The following is a 22,060-nucleotide window of genomic DNA, read 5'->3' as shown; positions in this document are numbered from 1 at the left end:
GGTAACGGGCTTGGGCTGCCAGAGACGAGCTTTGCTCAGCTCAGCTCTTCCCCCCTAATCCCCCCTGAGCAGCTGTGCTGGGCAGACACTCACATACACACAGAGAAGCTGCTGGTCGGGGGGTGTTGCCCCTCCTTCCCCCCCCCCCCAGCCAGGCTGCAGTATCTTTCCTGAGCAGCTGAGAGCCCTTCACTGCCCAGCAGCGTGGCACCAGCCAGGGAAGGGTTTCCTGCCCTCTCATCGCCGCAATCCCCAAGAGTTTCCTGTGTTTTATTTCGGCTGTTGGGGCTGTTCTGCCTCGCTGCCACGCAACACTGGCAGCCTTTGAGGGGACACGCTCCTGGGGGTGCTCAGAGCCCTCAGCCCAGAAGCAACTCCCACCCCCAAAAAAACGAGACCAACACCACCAGCACGACACTGAACTATTGACCTTTTTATTTCAATCGGCTACAGCAGCTCTACATTCCCCTAAAACACTGTCCTTCCTCGACTACCACAGACAGCGAGGGAGCCGAGTACACTGCGGTGGCAGCAAGTCTTCTTAAAGCTTAGTATTAAATATTAAATATTCTCTCATTTATGTTTACATTACTTTGTCAAGGAAAACAAACAAAAAAAAGACAATTAAAACTTAAGTTACATGAATCTGTGCCTGTGCCCCGGGCAGCAGCACTGGGGGCCGCAGAGCTGCCCCCAGCAAGGCGGCTCTGCTGCCAGGGATATGCAAAAATCTCTGGCCCTGGGCCTGGTAGTGCGTGACTCTGCTCGCTCTGGCGGTGAGCTCGGGAAGGGGGTGCTCGGCTGTGCCGGGAGCGGGGTGCCCCCACCTTCTGCTTTTGGAAATCCACATGCCTGGGAAGGTCGGACAACCCTGGTGCAGCTAAAACACTGTCTGGAGGAGGTGAGGCCGCGGCGCCTCCCCTCAGCCCCAGCCAAGTGCGCGGGGAAGGGGGTGAGGATTTGGTCAACAACTTTGCTAAAGAATTTTTCTGTTTTGTTTTTGTTTTTTTTTTTTTTCTTCCCCTTAAAAAAAAAAAAACCAAACAAACAAAAAACCAAACAACCACCCCAAACAGTTTTGAGTCTTCCTTTGATTTTAGCAAAGACAAGAGTTTAAAAAGCACTTAGGAAGCTTGTACTAAAATCAGGCGCTCTCAGAGGAGAGAGTCGTCTGTGCACCCCCCTTCGAGTCCGTAGCGAAACTCCTGCAGGTTCGACACCCCGTAGAAGTGGACGAAGGCCGCAGCCACCACGAGCACGTGGAAGATCTGATGCGACTGAAACTGCGGGGAAGCAAAAAAAGCCCTTTAGACCAGACCGAAGGGGACAAAGTAACACCGGGAACACCTCCTCCTCTCCTCGCCGCTTCTGCGCCTCCCCAGGACTGTCCCAGCTCCATGTTTTGCCCCTCGGTGCTCCCAGGCAGCGTTTCCCACGCTGTCCTTCAGCCCACCCCGCCTGCTCGCAGCAGCCGTTCGAGGGCGTGCCAGGCCACCCCCTCCTCACCCGGGCTCTCCCCCCTCACCGCCTCGTCCCCACACTCACCCAGATGTCAAACTTGCCCGGGAAGAAGCGCTCGGGTATGCGGGCGGCGTACAGCCCCGCGCCCGTGATGTACATCACGGCCATGAGGAAGAACCAGCCCATCTGCCCGACGGTGGTGGCTTTCACAAACCCTTCGGCGATGGTGAAGTGCATGGTGGGCACCACGCCGCTCAGCCCCAGCCCCAGAAAGACGCCTGCGGCGGAGAGGAGAGATCAGCGGAGGGGGCACTGCTGCTGCCCTCCTCCCGCACGAAGGGGAGCGCCTGGAGGCAGCTTTTCCTCGCTCAGTCCTGGATTATCCAACCCCCTCCCCCGGGCAGTAGTTCTTCACAAAACGAGGGATCCACAGCTCTACGTCCCAGTCAAAACCAGTGCTCATCCCCCGTGCTCAGCTCACCCAGTGTCCTCTGTGCAGCCGCGGGGCTGCGGCAGCTCCTGCTACGGGAACGGCCCTTTCGGAAGGTGCCGGCCCCCCGGGTCAGGCCTCGGCTGCCTCAGCTGCCCCTTCGAGAAGAGGCTGTGCCAGAGCCAAGTGTTCAGTGAAGCTGCATGGAGCTCACAGGGAAGGTCCTAATTAGCAGGGCTGAAATTTTCAGCTCTGGCACCTAACGAGCTCGGCAGAGAGCGAAGGGCGGCGCAGCGAGACCAGCCCGGAGAGGCTGCGGCTTGTACCCGCAGCGGGATCCCGCCGCGAGATCTCGGCTCTCCAGGGGCCGGCGGCGGGAATCGCTGCCAGCGGGTCAGCACCAGCGCTGCCGTGGGGGGAGCAGGGGGGCTGGCAGTTCCCCCCCTGTGCCCTGCCCCACTCCGAGGGGACCCTGTGGGTCAGGCACCCTCCGCCTCGGCCCTGCCTCTCCTCGGGTAGGCAGGACACCGCTGCGAGAGATGTTTTGCTGAGAGATGTTTTGCTGCGGGAGCCCCCGGAGAGGCGAGGGGAGGGCCGAGCTGGAGGCAGCCTCACCCTGCAGCCTCCAGGAAGGCAGGGACGTGCCAGCGTGTGACTGGCAGGGATGAGGGAACCTCTTCCTCCTCTGCCCGAGCTGCAGGTTCACGCTGCCAAACTGCTTCCCGGAGAAGGCGGTTTCACACAGCGCAGCCCCCAGGCCGCCCAGCTGCCACTTACGGGGCTATTTTTAAACGCTGGCTGTCTGCTCCAAACCTCAGGCTTGCCGAGTGCCAGGCGGAGCTCGGGCCCCGCTCAGCAGAGCATCTAAATCCCCAGCAGAGCGAGAGGAGGAAGGAGACTCTCCCTTCTGGGAGCTGCTGCTGTGCAGTGCTCTGCGGGAATGAATTCCGCAGATGCTGCGAGCTTTCCCAAATGGGAAGAGCCATCCCACAAAGATCCCCCCCCTGAGCTGCCTCCCGGGGCTGGGGAGGGAGAATTCCTACCTGCTCTTGTCTGCCTGTGCTTGGGGGTGGCAAACCGGTCCCACTGAGCAACGATGATGGCAGAGATGCCCAAGACACAGACGATGGAGAGGTAGATGAGTCTTGGCTGCGGGGAACAGTAGAACGAATAGTAGAGCCACGGGACAAAGCTCCCCATGATCAGCAGTGCAATTCCTGAATAATCCAACCTGCAGCCGGGGGTGTAATGACAGAGAGTCACAGGTGAGCCCCAAAATCCAGCCTCCTCCTTGCAGGAGTCACCACGGCCAGACAGGCATCCAGCGAGGGGAGAAGGGCTGTGTTCAGGCGTCATCGGCGCGACGTGGGATGGGAGAAAGGGCCTGGGCACGGCTTCTGGGGACGCCAGCAGAGCTGGGCAGGAGGGCAGTGGGAGAGCAGGGGCTGGCTGGACGCGAGAGGGGCCGTGCGCTCCAACCACCGCGACAGGATGAGTCCCTGCACGTACAGATTTGACTATAACCCTCCCCCGCAAAGTGCTTTCGATCTATCGATCCAGGAACTGAAACGCAGCCGCCCGCGTTACCCCCACCGCCGCGGCAAGTGCCCTCCCCGGTACACAAGGACACTCCTGCCGAGGGCACGGCGGGGCAGTTTGTTCTGCAGACACGATCCCACAGGCTCTCTGGGGTTTGTGCAAAGGGGATTGGCAGGATTTCCCAAGTAAACGCCTTTGACAGGCTTGCGTGAGCAAGATCTTATATCTGAAAGCCTTGCTGCTGCTCTGCCTGTGCCACGGAGGCTGATGTGAGCTCGACTGTAAGAGCAGCCTGCGCACCGACCTCGGGGAGAGGCGCTGGCCACTGCCCAGCCTTTCCACTTTGCCGGGAATCCTGTATGTTTTGTTTCTTTCCATTTGGTTTCAGTCCAAACTGGATCCGAACCAGAGTTTTTTGAAAGCATCCAGTAAACTGGAAACTGCTGTGTCCCGCTGGCTGCCCAGTGAGACAGAGACCCCTCCTCACTTCACTGCTCCGAGGGGCACAGAGGCTGCTCCCTCGGGAGCGGCAGGTTCCCAGGGTCCCCAGCTCCCTCTCATCCACCCGATGGCATCGGAGCTCAGGCACAGGGCAGAGCCCTCCAGGACCCAGCTGTGGTTCCCTCTCGGCTCTGCGCTGGATTCAGTGAATGCTCCCCCTTCCCCCAAGGATAAAACATTTGGGAACACGGCACTTTCCAAGAGGAAGTGCTGTGAGAACTCAAAGCCTCCTGTGAGACCACACAACCGCGCTTGTGCTGACTCACTTCGAAAAAGTCCGCGAGACCTTCTCTGAGTGACAGTAGACAGTGTGGAAAAGCCAGGAGAAGCTGAGGCACAGCACCGCTCCCAGGAAGAACATCCCAAACACCACCTTCTCCTGGAGAGGAGCCATGAAATACATGTTGGGCCGCAGCATGGTCAGGATCCCCAAGCAGAGGAACAAAACAAAACCTGCAGGGAACACACCAAATGGGCAGTCAAGCAGAGGGAGAGGGAACAAATTCAGCAAGGGGCCAGGAGAAACACAGCGCTGGCTCTGCTCTGCAAGGCAGGTCCTGGATGGATCCTGCTCACAGTGCACCCAGAGGTGCTCGCAGGCCCTTAGCCCAGGCTGTCAACGCAAACGAGCGGAGCCGGGGACAAGGGCACGGTCAGTCCCGAGGTGAAGAGCCCCTGCCCCTCCCTGGGTTTCAGAGGAACATGCTTTGAGGCTTTCCTGGTCTGCCCAGGACATGTTTTTCCCTCCAACTCTTGCAGGGTGTTGGCAAACCCACAAACGGCGGCTGAGCCCAGCGCCGGGGCCTGAGGAAGCACCCTGGTCTCTCTCCAGCCAAGGAGCTCCAGGAGCTCTCGGCACCTCATGACCAGCACGGGATCCCCAAAGGGAGGCCCCAGGCACGGCGAGGACCCCACACCAAGCAAGTCCTGACTGTAAAAGGCCACCCTGAGCATGGGGGCCAAGGCCACCGCTAGCCCCAGGGCCACCAAAGCTCCCCGGTCACCTAGCAAGTGAGTCCAGATGTTGCCTGTCTCGGTGTGTATCCGGAAGATGCTCTTGAAGCAGGCTCGGAAGGATGGCATGGGGGGCCTGTGTCCATGCAGGAGGTAATCGTTGTCCTTCAGCCAGTCGGGCAGCACATCGTAGGGGATCACGCGCCAGCGCCCTTCCCACACCTGCAACACGCCGAGCTGTGCTGGTGGCCCCCAGAGCACCGAGCCAGCCCAAAGGCTCGTGTTTACTCACCCCAGGAGCCTAAAACCACACAGGGAACAAGCCCAGCCAGGGCTGACAAGGCCCTGTAAGGCTCCTCAGGGAGAGGAACTTCAGCTTTTGCAACATCAGCACCCTGCAGGACCCCATAAACCACCCACATCCTGCTGAAAGCTTCCCACATGCCCCCCCCCAGGGAGTCTGAGGCGATTTGCACCCTCAGGTTTAACCCCTCCGCACCCAAAGCGACTGTTCTCTGCAGGGGGGATCTCGGGGAAGAGGGAGCCCTGGCTGGCATCTGAACTGGGCTGGCCCTCACCGCTTATGGAATCGCAGTGACTGCAAGAACAGGCACCGGGTGAAACCAGCAGCGGTGCTCGGTGCTGCTGGTCCCCAGTAGAGGACTGGAGCTGCTCCCCAGGCCGCTGCCATCCCCTTCCCGCACCGCTCCTGGGGTCGGAGCCGGAGCAGACTGCAGGCAGAGCAGCCCAGAGCCCCAGGAGCTTCCCCACCCCGAGCCACGGGCATCCAGGCCTCATTAATACTCCAAAATCAGGTTTGGGGGTCGCTACGTGCTCCCGTACCTTATACACAAACTCTTCCATCTTCTCCATGGCGTGATGAGCCTGCAGAGGCAGAGTCAGCACACGGACCACCTCCTCCTCTTCCTCACGGGCTGCTGGGCATGGCGGATCTTCTGCCTAGAAGGAGAAACACCGGGAGGAAATCATTCTTGCTCACGGGAGGAAGAACAGCGTGCGGGGAGCAGCGAGTCCCTTCTGAGAGCACCTGGGGCTTCATCCCTCCCCGAGGGGACAGGCAGGACCTGCCAGTCGCCACCGCTTACGCAACACGTCACCGTCTCACCCACCTCGGGCAGACTAATCCCAGCTTTATCCTTGTCGAACGGTGGGATTACTGGGGAGGGGGCGGATTTTTCATCCCTAGACCCAAGGCTGGAACAGCCACTTGGCCCAGCCAGGAAACCCTCCTGCTCCCTCCCAGCTCCACTCCCTCCCACCTCTTTTGATTTAGTGGTTTTGGGAAGGTGATTTCCAGCCCTAAGGGCCAGCTGGGTGACTGAGACCCCCCCCACTCCGCTGCCAGCAGCGGCGCAGGCACGCCCGGCCAGGGCGAGGGCTGTCACAGACCCACACCGGGAGGAGTTTTTGGGCCGGCTCAGAGCGCAGCCCAGCTGGACCGCCGGCGTTTGAGCAACGGAAACAGCTCGCAGGCTCAGGAAGACCGAGGACTAAGACTCGGAGCTCCGCACGAACGCACCCGGCCGGCCCGCCGCCCTTCAAGCCGCTAATGGGATAACGGGCGAATTCCCGGGTTAATCCGCAGGGACGGAGCGGGGCGGCTGAGCAAGGAGGAGCGGAGCCGCTCGGGGGGTGAAGAAGGGGCTTACGCTGGCCGAGCCGGCGGCTCCCCGGTCGCCCTTCTCCTCCAGGAGCGGCCCCAGCTCGGCCAGCTCCAGGTGGGCTCTGTCCCGGCCCGCGGCGGCCAGCCCGGTGCCCTGCCCGGCGGCGGAGGCTTTGCGGGACGCCATGGCGGGCGGCGGGGTCGGTTGCTGGTGGCCGCGGGCAGCCGGCGACGGGTCCCTCCGCGTCCTTGTGCCGCCGCGCTGGGGAGGGAGGAAGAAGAGAGTCACCGGGAACCGACGGCCGCGCACAGCCGCCCCCCTCACCCCACGCCCCGGGGCACCGGCGGGGGCAGCGCTCGGACCCCCCCTCCCCCCCCCGGCCCGGTTCGGCCCGCACTCACCGGCCGCTACATCCCGCGCAGGGCGGCGGCGGCGGCACCGGAAGCGACGCTGAGGGAACGGGCCGCTTCCGGTCGGCAGGCCCCGCCCCGCGCGGCGACGAAACCCCACCCCGCCACGGCCCGGTGCGGCGGCGGGGGGGGGGAGGGGCCTGTGCGCGGGTCTCGCTTTCCCGTTGGCCGAAGCCGCTGTCTGTCTGGCTCTCCCCCCGCCCCGCCGGCTGCCGACCGCTGCGATTGGGTGGATCACCCACCTGACGTGCCGGCGGTGCGGGGTAGGGGGGGGGCGCTCCAGCCGCGCGGCGCGTCTCTCACTGGCCGTGCGCTCGACTGCCCCCTAGGGGCGGGGCGGGGCGGGGCGGGGCGGGGCGGGGCGCCGCGCCGGCAGCGCCACCTCCGGGAGTCCCGTGATGGCGGCGGGCGCGGCCGGGCCGGTGGGTTCCGCACCCCCCGGCGGGTTCCCCAGCGCTCCCAGTGACACCGCAGCCCCGAGAGGCCGGACCCACGCATCCGTCCGTCCCTGTCCGTCTGTCCCCTACGGCCGCCAGCCGCCACCCTGCCCGCACGCAGCTCCCCGCGGAAGGCCGTCGAGGGTTTCCCCAGCTGCTGGCAGCCCCGGGGAAGCGAATGTCCACACCAATAATTGCAACATCAGCACCCTGCAGGACCCCATAAACCACCCACATCCTGCTGAAAGCTTCCCACATCCCCCCCCCAGGGAGTCCGAGGCGATTTGTACCCTCAGGTTTAACCCCTCCGCACCCAAAGCGACTGTTCTCTGCAGGGGGGATCTCGGGGAAGAGGGAGCCCTGGCTGGCATCTGAACTGGGCTGGCCCTCACCGCTTATGGAATCGCAGTGACTGCAAGAACAGGCACCGGGTGAAACCAGCAGCGGTGCAGGTCACCAATAATTGATGCCCGAGGTCGCCCTCGGCCTGTCGCGGCTGGCTCGCCCAGAGGTTTAATTACCAACGCTAATGACAGCCGGGGCTGGAGACTCCCCTCCGCCCCCCACCGCCGCCCGGCACAATGGCGGATCCTGTTCCCCATCAATCATTCATGTCCCTGCTGCTGGAAGGGGTTTCTCGGGAAGCGGGGAGGGGAGGCTGGGGTGGATTTTCCAACCTTCCCAGTGTTAAACTGGTGCTGCCGGTGCTGGGGCAGGTCAGAGGCGCCTGGGTCCCCCACTTTCCCTGCAGGGTGAGTGGTGGTGGGGTTTGGAGGGGACGTGGGGCTTTTTGGGGGGGTGCAGCGGGAGGTGGCGTGGGGTGGGAGATGCTCTTGGGATTTTGGGGGGCTGCGTGCTGGCTGGGGGCAGCCTCATGTCCCCATCGGGGCCAGGCGGGTCCAGGGCTCTGCTCTCGCCTCTGCAGGGACAAACGCTGCCGGATCCCCCCTGCCGGTGTCCCCATGGGTGTCTTGAGCTGCATGAAGTACCTGATGTTCGTCTTCAACGTGCTGGTGTTTGTGAGTCCGCCTGGGCACGGTGGGGCAGGGGGGACCCATCCCTGGGGCTGGGATCCAGCCAGCTCCGGGCGTGGGTGACACCAGTCCAAGGGAGGGGACCCCAGCAGAGGTTAGAGTCCCCATGGGGTCCCGGGGATGGTCCCTGCGCCCCATAACCGCAGCGTGTCCCACAGGCTGGCGGGACGTGCCTGGTGGGTGTGGGGGTCTGGGTGGTCGTGGACCCAGCTGGTTTCCAGGACATCGTGGCTGCCAAGCCTGTGCTGAGCGTGGGTGGCTACCTGCTGCTGGCTGTGGGCATCGTCCTCTCGCTGCTGGGCTTCCTGGGGTGCTGCGGGGCCCTGCGCCGGAGCCGGCCGCTGCTGCTGGCGGTGAGTGCAGGGAGATGGGGGGGGGGAAGGCAGCTGTGGGGTGCGGGGAGATGGGTGGGCGGGGGGCTGCGGGGTGCAGGGAGCAGGCGGGATGAGGGGAGGCGGGAGTCGGAGGGTGTTGGGGGGATGTGAGGTGGCCCCAGAAGCCCGGTGTTCCCCATCCTGGTCCTGTCAGCTTTCAACACCTCCCCAAAACCAGCCCCTGCCTTCTGACTCTTTCAGTGTAGAGCCCAGAGGATTTTATAAAGCCACCGAGCAGGGTCACTTTTCTCTGAAGCCACTGGCTTGTCCCACAGGGCATTTCTGATCTCCCCCCCCTCGCTGATGGCAAGGGCTAGAAACGCCTTTCTGAGCACCAACGCCCCAATTTCTTTGACATCCCTAGATCCTGGCAGCTGGTGCTTGTTTTTAACCCTCCACCTTGCAGCCACGCTGCTTGGAGATGTGGCATCTGTCCCCTGAAGCTGCACACTCATCCCCTGTGTCCCCCTGCTCTCAGGGGCACAGGACATGGTCAGGGCTGGCTGCAGGGAAGGGGAGGAATAGCCGGAGTGAGCTGCCCGCAGGGTCGGGCTGGTCTCTGATTCCTTCATCCCGCTGCCTTCCAGTTCTTCATCCTCGTGAGCCTTGTCTTCGTCACGCAGCTCGTTGGGGCTGTTCTCTTCCTGGTGCACTGGAAAGAGGTACCGTTCCCACGCCCTGACGCTGTGCCTGGCGTGGCCAGCCCCTTTTCTCCCCCAGTCGTGCCATGGGTCATGGCCCTAAGTCCCCCCAGGGGACAGGGACTTCTGTGGGAACGTCCTTTCTCACCCTCACCTTCATCACCAGCACCCTGATGCAAGCCTGAAACTGGGTGTCCCATGGGTGGGTCCCCACATTCCCTCGAAGAGAGCTGATGCCCTGGCCAGTGTGGCACTGGGAAGGGTGGGTTAGGGTGGGTGCGCAGCCCCCACAGCCCCATCCCTGGTACGGGGCTCCCAGATGGCACCGATCCCGCAGATCCGGCCGGAGCTCTTCCTGTCCGAGCTGCGGAGGAGCTACCACGGGGACGAGGGTGCCGAGGTCTTCTCCACCGCCTGGAACACCCTCATGGTCACGGTGAGCTGCCAGGAGGCTCCTGGTGGGCTGTGGGGGAGTGCGGAGCACCCGCAGGATCCGCCGAGGGTGACCCCGAACGCAGGCGAGGGGCTCAGGAACCCCAGACAGGCACCGAGCTGCACGCTGGGCTACTCCCCCTCCCTCCGTCACCTTCCCAGGTGACATCCCCCCCCCCCCACACATTTTGACAGCACGTTGATGGCATTTCCCTTCCGTTTCAGTTCTCGTGTTGCGGCGTTTTAGGACCCGAAGACTTTGGGAACGGTTCCCGCTTCCAGGAGCTGCACCCGGGGACGCCCTGGCCGCAGGCGTGCTGCGCCCGGGACGGGCTCCTGCAGGTGGGCGAGCTGCTGGGCTGGGAGCAGTGCCGGGAGAGGAGCCCCGGCTACATCAACGAGCAGGTAGGACGTGACCCTGTCCCGTCCCCAGGCACGGAGCCGTGGGGCAGCGGCACCTCCTGCCCCTGAGCATCGGGGACAGGAGCCAGGACCCTGCCTGCCCACGGTTCTGCAGCCCAGGGACTCCCCGAGTCCCCCCAGGGTTCCCCCCACCCTGATCTCACCCTCTGAGCTCCCTGAAGCCGTGGGGAGCGTGAGGGAGCCCCTCCATCACCTCCCCCCCTCTTCAGGGCTGCTTCTCCACCTTCGGCAGGACCTTGCAGAATTACATCTCTGTCCCTGGGACTTGCAGCTTGGCCGTGCTGGGCATCGAGGTAGTGAGCTGGAGGGGAGGGGGGCGGGCAGGGGGTCACCTCACACGGGCTCTCTTTTTGCCAGGAGGGAGCTCTGTGGGCGAGGGGACTACAAACGGGCTCAGGCTGGACCCCCCCCAAACCTTTTGCTGTCACGATCACACCCAGAAAGCGGGTACACGAACAGCGGGTCTGTCCCGGGGTATAAAGCCAACCTCCTGCTGCAGATGGGTCAGGCTGAAGGGTGACAGGGTGGGGTTATTTTGCTCCCCCAGGGCCTGGAGGGGAGGTGTCTTGCTCTCCTCAGACCCTGGGAAGCTGCCAGGGGCCTCCCCAAGGGGTGTGGGACAGCAATGGCCACTGCCTCGTTACACCCGGAGCAGAGCACAGCGATCCCTCGGGCTCCGGGGTGTCGGCAAGCGGCCGCAGCAAGGTGCGAGCGTGGCCCCACAGCAGGGGGGTAACCTGCGCCCCCCAACTCCTGCCATTTCAGATCTTCGCCATGTTCTTTGCCTTTTGCCTTTATTACAACTTCGACTGAGCGGGACAAAGCACAGCAGGGACAAGCTGAGGGCTTTGGAAACGGCGGCAGGCAAGGACACGTCACTTCCTTGCGGACCAGAGCAGAGCTCTGTAGGTCAGCACTCCGATTCCTTCCCCAGGCGGGCAGGAGATTTGCTGAGCCCCATCTCTGCTCCTGCAGGCACAGAAGGATGGGCCTGGCTCACTTTTCTGGGAGCAGGGACAGGGCACAGGTTAAATTCCCTGCAGAGCAGAGGGCTGAGCATCAAACTTGTTCCTACTGCAATCTGCCGTCGGTCTTGACAAAAATCAGACAGCCCTGGTGACAGCGAGGCCTGCGCCCGTGCACCTTCTGATCTGTTGCACCACCAAAAATTGTCCTTTCCCCTAATCCTCACACAGGCTTCTTGTCCTGCACGTCACCACCCCGACACCCAGCTCCCTACCCCATCCCTCCCAGCTCCTGGAGACGCAGCCCAGGTCGTGTTAAATGGGCTGAGCTGAGCTGGAATCTCACAGGCTGCTCTAGAGAGCCGGGGATTTAAGTCTTAAGAGGCTTAAGTTTTAATGACATGTCCTTCAGTAGCCTTGACGTTACAAGGAAAATGAAGCCTGGAGTAGGGAAGGATTTTCGCAAGCTAATTCTTAACATGGCTGGCGCTCAGCTTCTGCTCTCAGTTTGTTCCAAGGCAGGGACAGTAAAATAGAAACTGAAATACTTGGTGCTGTTCCCACTTCTTTGAGAGAAAGCTGGAAATTGGAAGCTGAACCGGTACTTCCAATTTTCCTTTTCCTCAGAATATTCCAAAAAGCTCATGCAACAAACGAGAAAAAATATTTGTAAATGAAAGCTTTCTATTTTATGTAATAAAACTTTTCACAAAAAACAACCCTAGGAAATAGAAGAACAAAGCCTGCTGCAGCTACATATTGGTTAAAATATTGAGGTATACCTGTGTAAAGAGAAAAGGACAGGGAAAGCAAAGGTGACAGTCCCAACAAGAATTAAAAAAACACTTAGGAATCCAGGCGAGATTTCTTCTCCTTCATGCTGATATTAGTCCCTTTCCGTTTCTGCACAGTAGAGTCATTGGTGGTACTTGTTTCGCTTTGGTTTATTCTCTCTTCCAAAGGCTTGGAAGCCTGTAAGAACACAAGAATTAAAAGTAACAGCTGTGAATAATTTAGTTTTACAGCCCTTAGCACCGCTGTGCCCTCTCAGCTCTGTGTGTGTACACCTTGGAACGCCCGGCACCCCCCAAATATCAGAACGGACTGTGCTGCCAGCTTTCATGCAGTGACCCTCAGTTATCCTGCTCCCACTGCTGGAAATTTTAGGAAGGGTGAATGACAGGAGAGCAGGATTACAGCTGAGCCTAGAAGGGACACGTACGTGTATGAGCCAGGTCACTCTGGTCACCCAGGTAAAGGAGAAAGCCTGATTTTTGGGAACAGGTTTTGATCTGTTTAAGTGGAATTTATTTTTATGCAGCTCCTCTGAGAGAAGTCAGGGTGCAGAACGGAGGCAGGAAAAGGGGAAGGGTGATGGCAGGAAGGCTGCGCTCTGCTGTGGACTAGGAAGACTGGTCAGAGAACGGGTGAGCAGGAGGAGAACAGGCACAGCAGAACACGGAGTCTGGTCGGAACAGAGCCGAGAAAGAAACAGGGCTGCAGGATCCCCAGGGAAGGGTTTTATCAGGCTTCAGCCTTACTTGTCCTTCCTTCTTGAGAAGCACTGCAATTATTTGTAAATGAACACATTTATTTGGAAGAAGGGACTCTAATGATCTTAAAAAAAGTAAAGAGAGGCATAATGAAATTAGCTACACACCCAAAGCACAGAAGGGGAAGGAAGAATGAATGCTGCCACATACAGCTGCACAAAGTAACTGTGAAAGGCAAACCGAGACAAGACAAAAGTTCACAAAAAGACGAAGCTATGCTCGGCTGAGAAAGCAGAGTGTGTTTCTTACCCTCTTCTGCTGGCTTGCGTATTTCTCAGTCCACTCTTTGGCATTTAGCAAGAACAGTTGCTTGTTGTACTTGTACTCTGATGACTAAATGTAACGAGCAAGACAAAGACAGATCTGATTTAATACAAACATCCCACCAAGAAGCTGGGACTAAGGTCCAGCTTTAGGACTCCTAGAACCAGACCAAAACCACTACAAGCATGCAGCATGAGACTTAAATTCATTTTGCTTGCTTTAGTTTAGCTGTTTTAGCAGGCTTGAACAGGAGACCTTAACATCTCTTTTCCACTGCTGGCATAAACCCTGCACTGCATGCCCCAGCTGCTTCAGGGAAACACAGCCATGCCCCCAGGCCTGATCCAGATTAAGCTACACCTCGAGGTAATGTGCTACTGTGTTAAACTAGAGCACGTGAAGTGGAAGCACAGCCTAAATCTAACACACCGTTCCTTCCCAGTCTGTGCCACAAGAGAGGAAGAGGAGCTCACGTACTATGTCTGCCATGAGAGGGTCATCGGGGTTGGGCTCTGCCATCAGCAGCTGGACGGAGGTCAGCAGCGTGGAGATGTTCAGGGAAGGTCTCCACGCACCCTTCGAGGAAACAGGGCGAGAGAAGCAGTTAAGCAGAAGGAAACTGCCCACAGGCTGCCTAGGGAAACCTCAGGGCTTCGAGCATTTAAACCCAACCTGCCCCACAAGCTGCCTCAGGGCTGACGGCATTGAATCCCCACCCCAGAGAACATCAGATCTCCTCTCAACACTCAGGCTGCAACCTCTCTGAGGAAGCCTGCCGGACACTGCAGGCTGTATCCCACACGGCTCTGTGGGGTCGGCACTAGGGGAGCCCATTTTCAGAGAGCCACCTAATGTCTTTTGTCTCCAATCCTTAAAACCTTGGAAACTTATATAGAAGAACAAAGAAGGTCATGTTCTAGTCTCTAAACAAAGGAGATGCTGCTCAAAAAAACTACTCCAGTACTCCTGTGTAAATAAGTCAGTAGCAAACAGACATTCAATACAGCTTTTACAAGAAAAAGATAAGGAGTTCATTATCCTCTTCAGGCTCACTTACCCATGCCCAAGTAGCGCTACCCTACCTTTGGTGGTAATTTAAGAACATCCAGGCAAATCCTTCCAGCAGAATCAATGTTAGGATGATAGATAGGGGTCAGAAAGCGAATCTTGGGGGGCTCAAACGGGTACCTGTAAGGGATAAGTGTTAAGAAACAAAAAATTATTTTTATATTTGTACACCAGTTGCTTCATTACCCAAGCAATGCCATTGCTGCCTCCTCCTGGGCATTTACTAAGTGACAGCCTTCCCCACGAATTTTTGGAGGAGTCAGCGCTCTGCCTTTGATGCTTTCAGCCGTGTCTGGCTAGCACTTTCCTGGGTAGCTTTCCACAAAGCAGCAAACGCGATAGGAAGCTTTCTACTCATGAACAAGCTCCTTTCCAGAGAGCTTTGAGACAATATGATAAGGTAGAGATCTTGTCATAGTGCTTTTAGGTTATTAATCACACATCTTGGGATACCCAATGTGAAATAAGTGTATCAGCCAATGGAAATAATAATTACATTCCATAAATGAAGGGTCTCACCTAATCAACCACATTCTTCATTGGGAGGCTGAAGACCAAAATAGTAGCACTTGTATCAGATATCTTACATCAGTTATATTTGAAGGAAGCACTACACCAGCTACTTAACTAGATACTGTTTCCCATTTACCTTTCAGGAACGACTATTTCCAAGTCGAATATTCCTTTCTCATATGGTGTGTCTGCACCTCCTAAAATTTCTTTAAAAACAAGATTAAAACATAGCATTACATTCAAAATTATTTGATTTTGTCCAGTATCCACATAGCTCCCACAGTTAGAGAACTCTAACACTGCTCAGATCCAGGAATAGAAAAAATGTCATCTGAGACTATTTCCACTCCATGGAATCAAAACCATAGGCTGAGCCATAGGCCAAGCTATGTTTAAAGAAAAACAAGAAAAAAAAGCCCCAAGTGTTTTCCTAAAATTTCACGCTTCCATGCAACTTATAAAGTACACACCATCCAGCAAATCCAGACCTAGCAAAAAACTCTAGTGCAGCCCTTACTTATAGAAAAGTCCCAGCAGAGAAGTACGTACGTGCTCGCAGGTCATCTAGCTGTGTTCCATTTTGCCAGCAGGTGATGCCTGGAGGTGGCTCTGTTGTCAAGAGGGAAAGCTCCCTTTTCAGTCGTGATGCTCTTTGCATTGTGCTGAAACTCAGAGACTGGATTTTATTGCTAGCAAAGTTAGCTTTTCAAAAATAGCACTTAATATTGAGACTTTTCCTTGGCTAAGGACAATTATCCAGGTTTCAAGTTATTATCCTGATGTGAGAACAGGAGTCTCAGGACCTTGTTCCTGGATCTGCTCTCACATCCAGCTGAAGGGGGAAAATCAAATCATCCTCCCCTTTATAACCAGTCTTAGTCCTCAGTCCCCAGCTGACCCTAATAAACCCTCCCAGTCCACGACTGGGCTCCACACCCCTAACAGGACCGTAACACCTGCCCTGGGACAACTCTTGTCCCTTCAGGGTGAAATACAGTCCCTTCACAAACAGGGGTACCCACTGCCCTGCTGGGTCCATCTACCCCAGAGGTGCCTCAGACTGGGATGTCTCCTCCATCCGCCCCAGCAGACAGGGACCCCCTTCCCACCCCAAAGGCATCCTGCCCCCCCCTTCCTGTAGGTCAGAAACCCCCAAAGCTGCCCGAGGGTTGGGGATGCTCCCAACTGCAGGAATATGCCTGGCACCCCTTAAGGCAGGGACCTTCCCCCCCAGTGCTCTACCCTCCCCTGCCGCACAGGGGACCCCTTCCCAAGCTTACACCTCACCTCCCACAGAGCAGGATATCCCGAGGGGGCTGCGGGGACCTGGCTCGCACCCTAAACCTGCCCACTCACCCCTGAGGAGGGGGAACCCCCCCAAGGCCTTACCATCCCCCCCGCCCCAGGCACAATTAACACCACCCCACCCCCGCCAGGAGCCACCTACCTCCTCCTCAGCCCAGAGGCAACCCCCCCACCCGACAACCTCCGTGCAGGAGCTTCACCCGCCTCCCTCAGCCTAATTAATCCCCTCATACAGGACCCCTTCTCCCTCAGCCTAATTAATCCCCTCATACAGGACCCCTTCTCCCTCAGCCTAATTAATCCCCTCACATTGATAAGGGCTGCCCGCCACGGGGGCCTACCTGCCCCCTCACAGGGATGGGAATAGCCGTCCCTGGCCTGAGCCTCGCAGAATCCCGCCGGGAACAGCCCCTCCGGCCTAATTACCCCCGGGGCTTAATTACCCCGCCGGGAGCCGCCCCCACCTTCACGCACCGGCAGCGCGCGGCGGAGGCGGGACTTCCCCCCGCTCCTGGCGCTGAGCACCGAGGGGAGGTGCCTCGCGGGGAGCCCCGCCCCACGGCCCGCCACGCCAGCGCTGATTGGGTACCGCCCAGCCCCGCCTCCTCGGCGGCGGCAGTTCGAATTCGAAGCGGAGGGGCGCTGCCATTGGGCGGCAGAACAAGCCCGCCCCTTCCCTAAAAACCCCGCTGCATGGGCGTGGCTTACGCAGTAGGGGTGAGCCGTGGGCGCTGACGGGACGGTCGGGGAGCGGAGCGGAGCTGAGGGGGGACCCGAGGCCGTCCCCATGGGACACTCCCGGCCCCAAACGGCGTTAAACCTCCGCGGGCAGCGGGCGGGGCCGCGGTGGGGACGGCCCATGTCACCCGCTGAGGGGCCCTCGCGTAACCGCGGCAGCGCGGCCTAACCCCTCCCGCCCCGGCTGGCGCTATGTAACGGGGCACAGCGGGGCGAGGAACCGGGCGGCGGGCCCGCTACGCCTAAAGGCCGCGGGGAAGGAGGTGGGGGCAGGCCGTGGGGCTCCCGTCCTCGTCCCTTCCCCGCCCGTGTGAGGGCTCTGTCCCGTCCCCCTGCACGGACACGGGCCCCCGAGCCACTGTGGGGGAAGAGCCGGCCAAACCCCTGCACCGGTATGATTTTGAGACTCCTCCTGGTGCGACTTAAAATGCCATTTTATTCTCTATTGTTATAAATTGAGACTACAATGGGTCGTAATCCAATTAAAATTTTATTAATTATAGCAAGTAGAATATGAGCAAAAACAGCGCTGGACGACAGGGGAGTCTGCGCTCTGCCAACTGCCGTACTGAGTAGAACAGACTGTCCCTTTTTATACATTTTGTCTCCCGTTCATGGAGTGGTGGAGATGCTATGTTCCAACTGTTGCTGGGGTCTAGAGTGGTGGAGATACTCTGCGCATGTGCCAACTGTTCTAGGGGGTCGTTTTCTGCCTCCTGGTGGTCGATGATATCCTTATGTGGAGTTGTTTTTCTTTCTTCTGTTATCCAACCTTTAAGTCTTAATAAACAATATACTTAGCTCATAGTTTCTTACAATCCCCCCTTTTTCTTTTTATCCTACTATTGTTTATTAAACGCTACTTTCTTTCTTAGCACTGCGAGCAAGCCTTCTTCCACAATTCCAACATTTATCACAACATTCACAAGGTAATATCTCACAATTACAATCATAGTTCTTACGTGGTATAACGCATTCACAACAATCTTCATCATCTATGTCTTCATTAATAGATACACTTTTATATTTTACCTCAGACCTTAAAATAAGTAATTTAGCTATGTCGAACCGTTCTCTAATAAAGTGTAAAATATAGCGTATTATACAAGGTCCAAATACAAGTCCCAGAATCAATATAATAAGCGGTCCTGCTAAAGTAGATAACAAAGTGGTTAGCCAAGGTGAAACATTAAACCAGTTTTCATACCACGATCTGCCCGTCTCACAATCTTTTTACGTTGATCTAACCTTTTCCGGAGTTCAGACATGGTGTCCTGGCCAATTACAATAACTTCTACCAGGGTTATTTGCTGGACATATATAAAATGCCTTGCATTGGGCTTGAAGCTTTGCTTGTTCTTGGGTAAAAACAAGGGAGTCCTGTTCTATAGGTATCAGGGAATATAGATCCACGGAGAAATTCCACTTCCCTGGACTGTTCTGAGTTTGAATTAATTTTGACTCTGGTAAATTATATAATTTCCAAGCCATAGGTTCATGATGATTTCCTCCTTTTGCCTGGGCTGTTATCAGTAACAAAACTAACGGTATGCCAGGAAAAAGGGTGTCTGTCAATTTTGCCAATTTAAGTATATTTTTACCAGTCCTGGGGAAGTTAGACCATTGCTGCTTTTGCGTCCCATTGTTCTGATCCTTTTCCCCACGGTTTGTTCCTCCTCTGCCTCGCCCGTCGACTCGGTTGCTTCGAGCCACGGGGTGTACCATCTTCTCGGCAGCAAGGGAATTCTTCAGGAGAACAGCTGTTTCGGGCTTTCTGCCTGTTTATATAGGCTTCCCACTTTGCAGCTTTAACTAATGGGACAAAGCAAGACACAGTTAGTACTTCCCTTCTGCATTTTATAGCCAAGATTTCAGCTACAAAGAGGACCGGTTCGTCAGATTGGTACCGATAATATTGAGGGTTTATTTCTTTGGCAAAACTTTCCCACCACTCATGGGATTCCCCAAATAATTTCTTGTCTAATTTCTCACATTATGTCCACCATTTATCCTGGTATGCCTTGCATCTAAAACAAGCAAATGGGTAACAGTTACAGTTTAAATGATTACACCTAACTCGTATATTTAAAATGCATACATTACTTATATCAGTATATTTTCTATATTTTAACAATTTTCTGTACCCCACTTTGTGCATTTCCATATATAATAAATGAACAAAGAAATTATTATTGCAAGTAAAAACAGCAATATACACTTTATACCAAGAGGCAATGCGGCAAAATGCTCAAACAAAGTCTCTATCATTATCTCTTCAGGGTTATCTTGGTATCACCTGGAGTACTAATTACTTTCCATTGAGGTTTCGTCACGGGGCCTTTAATGCGACTGGCATGAGTCCATCCACGCTCAGCAGTCCGGACAGCTGTTTCTGTTGTTAGTAAAACAAGATAAGGTCCCTCCCAATTGGGTTTTAGGGTTTCTTCCTTCCATACTTTAACCAAAATCCAATCCCCAGGTTTAACATTGTGAATTTTTAAGTCCAACGGGGGTCGTTGCACAATCAGTCCGTGTTCCCAAAGCTTATTACGATGTTCTGCTAATTGTGAAACATATTCATTAATCACATGGTCTCGAATTAAAACATTTGTTTGTGGATTTTCAATTCTATAGGACATTCCATACACCATTTCAAATGCTGATATTCCCACATCCGCTCGGGGTCTGGTTCTGAGAATTAATAGTGCCATGGGTATGCACTTAATCCATGACAATTTGGTTTCTATCATTAATTTAGTCAGAATAGTTTTGATTTCTCCATTCATCCTTTCAACTTTTCCCGAACTTTGTGGATGCCATGGTGTATGGTATTCCCACTTAATACCCAAGCTTTCGGTTAGATCTCTAACAATTTTTGACACAAAGTGTGTTCCTCTGTCCGAGTTGATTATTTCAGGCACTCCATATCGAGGTATAATGTGTTCAAGTAACACTTTAGTAACTTGGTTAGCAGTTACCCTGGAGGTAGGAAAAGCCTCAACATAATGTGTTAAATGATCCACCATTACTAATAAATATTTGTAACGCCCTACCCTAGGTAGTTCAGTAAAATCCACTTGTATGTGTGAGAAAGGTCTGTATGCTGGGGAACGTCCTCCAAGAGGTTTTTGTCTCATATTGTTTCGATTAACCTTTTGACAGGTCTCGCAGGCTGCCGTGACTGTCTTTGCTATGTTATATATGCCTATACAGGCAAACTGTTGATTGAAATGATCAACTAATGCCTGGGTTCCCCAGTGTGTTTTGCTGTGTATTTTTGAAAATATTTCGAGTGCTATGCCTTTTCGCAAGACTTCCCTCCCATCTGGCAATATGTATTTACCCTCTATTCTGCCAGTCTTCTAACTTTTCAATCTTCTTTCTGATATCCTCCCACGATTTTGCCACAAACTGAGTTTTGAGGAGCGCTTGCCCTAAAGGGTCGTCTGGATTTACCCCGGAGTACAGCTGAAGGTCCTTCCTCAGTCGTTCCAGCCACTCAGTAGGGCTTTCATCTTTCTTTTGCATTTCATTAAATGCTTTATTGATATTCTGGCCATGGGGTACTGCTTCTCTAATCCCTTGAATTACTATAGTTCTTAGGTCCTGCATATGAGTTCTATGCACCGGATCCTGATTATCCCAATTAGGTCTTTGGAGTGGCCATTTAATATCTGCTTGAGGTCCCTGAGCATGTTGAACATCCCACAATCTCATTCCTGCTCGTCTAATCATGTCTCTTTCCTCGGTAGTAAATAATTGACCAAGGATAGATTGCATTTCATCCCAAGTATAAAGGTTTGGTCCCAAAAATTGATCTAATCTTTCCGCCACTCCGAGTGGGTCCTCAATTAGGTTTCCCATCTCGGTTCTTTTAAAATCTCGTAGGTCTACCAAGCTTAGGGGTACAGAAATATATCCAATCACAGGTTGAGGTCCTCCCATGGGCATTTCCCTTAAAGGATACATCTGAGCTGCCCCTTTTTGACTTCTAGTCACGCGTCTAGGAGGAGGGGGAGACCCTTGTTCTGATTGTGGTGGGGGAGTGGGCGCTCTGGGGACCTCTGGAGGGGCTGCAGGAGCAGGCGGGGGAACGTAAGGAGGGGGAGTTAGAAGAGTTTCATCTAACTCTTCCTTCTTTTTCTTTTGTTTAGTTTTTATTTCATTCAGCGGGTAAAGTCTAGCTCTCGGTTTCTCGAGCCACACTTCCACATATTGACTCTCTTCCGGGTTAAGGGATTTTTACTATTAACCCAGAGGTTTAATTGCTGTCTTACCCAATCTTCTCCTGACCCATAAACTGGCCAAAAGACATGTTTAGAAATCTTCTTCCCTCCCCATATCTTAGTACAATATTCTATCATCTTCTGCTTATCTTTCCCTAGGGTTCCAGGGAAGTATTCCCAGTTGTCTAAGATGTATGCCAGAGGGGTATTCTTTGGTACAGTGGGTACCCTTCCCATGGGAGTCGAAGGCTTGCTGCCCTTCGCCCCCATCTTCTGAATTATCTCCAAACACACACTCACTCGCTCCCCTTGTTCCTGGCCCAGTCCCTCGCGGGAAATGGGAAATGCAGTACTTAAGGGTCCGCACTCGCTTGGTTCAGTATATCGAACCTCTCATTCGCTATACTTCAGGAAACCCAATCCCGCCCGAACGGTAAACCTGCGAATAAATCCGCAATATACCTACGCGTCCTGCGTCTTCGTCCGGACTCCTGTGCACAGAATTTTTATGGGATTTTACCGGTTTTTCCTTTGCTCATTATTCTAGAATTTAGGTTCGTCGGTAAGGATGGGGTGGGCTATCAGTCGCGGGGCCGCGGATTGCCGCGGGGCGCCTCCCCGGAGGACAGATATCCACCGTTCCTTATCTGAGTCACGGCACCATGAAATTGTTATAAATTGAGACTACAATGGGTCGTAATCCAATTAAAATTTTATTAATTATAGCAAGTAGAATACGAGCAAAAACAGCGCTGGACGACAGGGGAGTCTGCGCTCCACCAACTGCCGTACTGAGTAGTACAAACTGTCCCTTTTTATACATTTTGTCTCCCGTTCATAGAGTGGTGGAGATGCTATGTTCCAACTGTTGCTGGGGTCTAGAGTGGTGGAGATACTCTGCGCATGTGCCAACTGTTGCTAGGGGGTCGTTTTCTGCCTTCTGGTGGTCGATGATATCCTTATGTGGAGTTGTTTTTCTTCTGTTATCCGACCTTTAAGTCTTAATAAACAATATACTTAGCTCATAGTTTCTTACATCTATCAAGTGCTGTACTTTACGTATAACCTAAACTCAGGTAATGAGTCAGGTCTGGCTTGATGTGGAGGCTGAGATTATGTAACCAAACCAATACAAAAAATTGGGATTCTTCTTAAATCCCAATTAAG

At 55.3% G+C, this 22,060-nt stretch overlaps 3 protein-coding genes and 1 long non-coding RNA gene across 13 annotated transcripts; 1 reads left to right on the top strand and 3 right to left on the bottom strand.

Moving 5' to 3' along the window:
• Nucleotides 1-413: 413 nt before the first annotated feature.
• Nucleotides 414-7,021, bottom strand: ADIPOR1 (adiponectin receptor 1). 2 transcript variants are annotated; one of them, XM_033001910.2, is made up of 8 exons: nt 6,912-7,021; nt 6,556-6,771; nt 5,729-5,845; nt 4,936-5,107; nt 4,198-4,384; nt 2,935-3,122; nt 1,546-1,739; nt 414-1,283 (listed from the first exon to the last, which is right to left on the bottom strand). In XM_033001910.2, exons 2-8 carry the CDS (start codon nt 6,694-6,696, stop codon nt 1,155-1,157), a joined length of 1,128 nt encoding a protein of 375 aa, XP_032857801.1. In that variant the 5' UTR covers nt 6,697-6,771; nt 6,912-7,021; the 3' UTR covers nt 414-1,154. The 2 variants fall into 2 exon arrangements, with proteins under 2 accessions (XP_032857801.1, XP_032857802.1); XM_033001911.2 differs by lacking the exons at nt 6,556-6,771; nt 6,912-7,021 and adding an exon at nt 5,934-6,033.
• Nucleotides 7,022-7,120: 99 nt separating this feature from the next.
• LOC116963898 (tetraspanin-18-like) lies at nt 7,121-11,186 on the top strand. The gene is made up of 9 exons (XM_033001909.2): nt 7,121-7,545; nt 7,815-8,109; nt 8,283-8,376; nt 8,550-8,744; nt 9,353-9,427; nt 9,744-9,842; nt 10,064-10,243; nt 10,471-10,554; nt 11,027-11,186. The coding sequence occupies exons 1-9, from the start codon at nt 7,536-7,538 to the stop codon at nt 11,072-11,074; spliced, it is 1,080 nt and encodes a 359-aa protein (XP_032857800.2). The 5' UTR covers nt 7,121-7,535; the 3' UTR covers nt 11,075-11,186.
• Nucleotides 11,187-11,890: 704 nt separating this feature from the next.
• On the bottom strand, nt 11,891-16,463 carry UBE2T (ubiquitin conjugating enzyme E2 T). 9 transcript variants are annotated; one of them, XM_033001915.2, is made up of 8 exons: nt 16,222-16,442; nt 16,072-16,182; nt 15,174-15,286; nt 14,761-14,830; nt 14,126-14,231; nt 13,521-13,619; nt 13,029-13,112; nt 11,891-12,198 (listed from the first exon to the last, which is right to left on the bottom strand). In XM_033001915.2, exons 2-8 carry the CDS (start codon nt 16,158-16,160, stop codon nt 12,073-12,075), a joined length of 687 nt encoding a protein of 228 aa, XP_032857806.2. In that variant the 5' UTR covers nt 16,161-16,182; nt 16,222-16,442; the 3' UTR covers nt 11,891-12,072. The 9 variants fall into 9 exon arrangements, with proteins under 9 accessions (XP_032857806.2, XP_032857812.2, XP_032857809.2 ...); XM_033001921.2 differs by lacking the exon at nt 16,072-16,182 and having other exon boundaries at nt 16,394-16,463; XM_033001918.2 differs by lacking the exon at nt 16,072-16,182 and having other exon boundaries at nt 16,239-16,442.
• Nucleotides 16,464-18,243: 1,780 nt separating this feature from the next.
• LOC122154089 lies at nt 18,244-21,400 on the bottom strand. The gene is made up of 3 exons (XR_006166011.1): nt 21,360-21,400; nt 18,964-19,059; nt 18,244-18,479 (listed from the first exon to the last, which is right to left on the bottom strand). It is a non-coding gene; the product is annotated as an uncharacterized LOC122154089 (long non-coding RNA).
• Between the last annotated feature and the right edge of the window lie 660 nt (nt 21,401-22,060).

The sequence above is a fragment of the Tyto alba genome, unplaced genomic scaffold (assembly GCF_018691265.1).
Source record: "Tyto alba isolate M040663 unplaced genomic scaffold, T.alba_DEE_v4.0 Super-Scaffold_30, whole genome shotgun sequence".
In the NCBI taxonomy this organism is placed as follows: domain Eukaryota; kingdom Metazoa; phylum Chordata; class Aves; order Strigiformes; family Tytonidae; genus Tyto; species Tyto alba.
The sequence above is the reverse complement of the archived record's forward strand: the minus strand, read 5'-3'. Positions and strand labels throughout refer to the sequence as shown.

What these genes read in the sequence shown, in the direction of transcription:
- UBE2T (XM_033001915.2), bottom strand. Translation starts at nt 16,160, where the DNA reads ATGAGGGGATTAATTAGGCTGAGGGAGGCGGGTGAAGCTCCTGCACGG. An exon ending in TTCTTAAATTACCACCAAAG is followed by an intron (nt 13,620 to 14,125) that starts GTAGGGTAGCGC and finishes GTTTCCTCGAAG; the next exon opens with GGTGCGTGGAGACCTTCCCT. An exon ending in ACGCAAGCCAGCAGAAGAGG is followed by an intron (nt 12,199 to 13,028) that starts GTAAGAAACACA and finishes GTGTTCTTACAG; the next exon opens with GCTTCCAAGCCTTTGGAAGA.
- ADIPOR1 (XM_033001910.2), bottom strand. Translation starts at nt 6,696, where the DNA reads ATGGCGTCCCGCAAAGCCTCCGCCGCCGGGCAGGGCACCGGGCTGGCC. An exon ending in CATCTGGACTCACTTGCTAG is followed by an intron (nt 4,385 to 4,935) that starts GTGACCGGGGAG and finishes TGTTCCCTGCAG; the next exon opens with GTTTTGTTTTGTTCCTCTGC. An exon ending in GTCTCGCGGACTTTTTCGAA is followed by an intron (nt 3,123 to 4,197) that starts GTGAGTCAGCAC and finishes CCCCGGCTGCAG; the next exon opens with GTTGGATTATTCAGGAATTG.
- LOC116963898 (XM_033001909.2), top strand. An exon ending in GCCGGCCGCTGCTGCTGGCG is followed by an intron (nt 8,745 to 9,352) that starts GTGAGTGCAGGG and finishes GCTGCCTTCCAG; the next exon opens with TTCTTCATCCTCGTGAGCCT. An exon ending in TCCTGGTGCACTGGAAAGAG is followed by an intron (nt 9,428 to 9,743) that starts GTACCGTTCCCA and finishes CCGATCCCGCAG; the next exon opens with ATCCGGCCGGAGCTCTTCCT.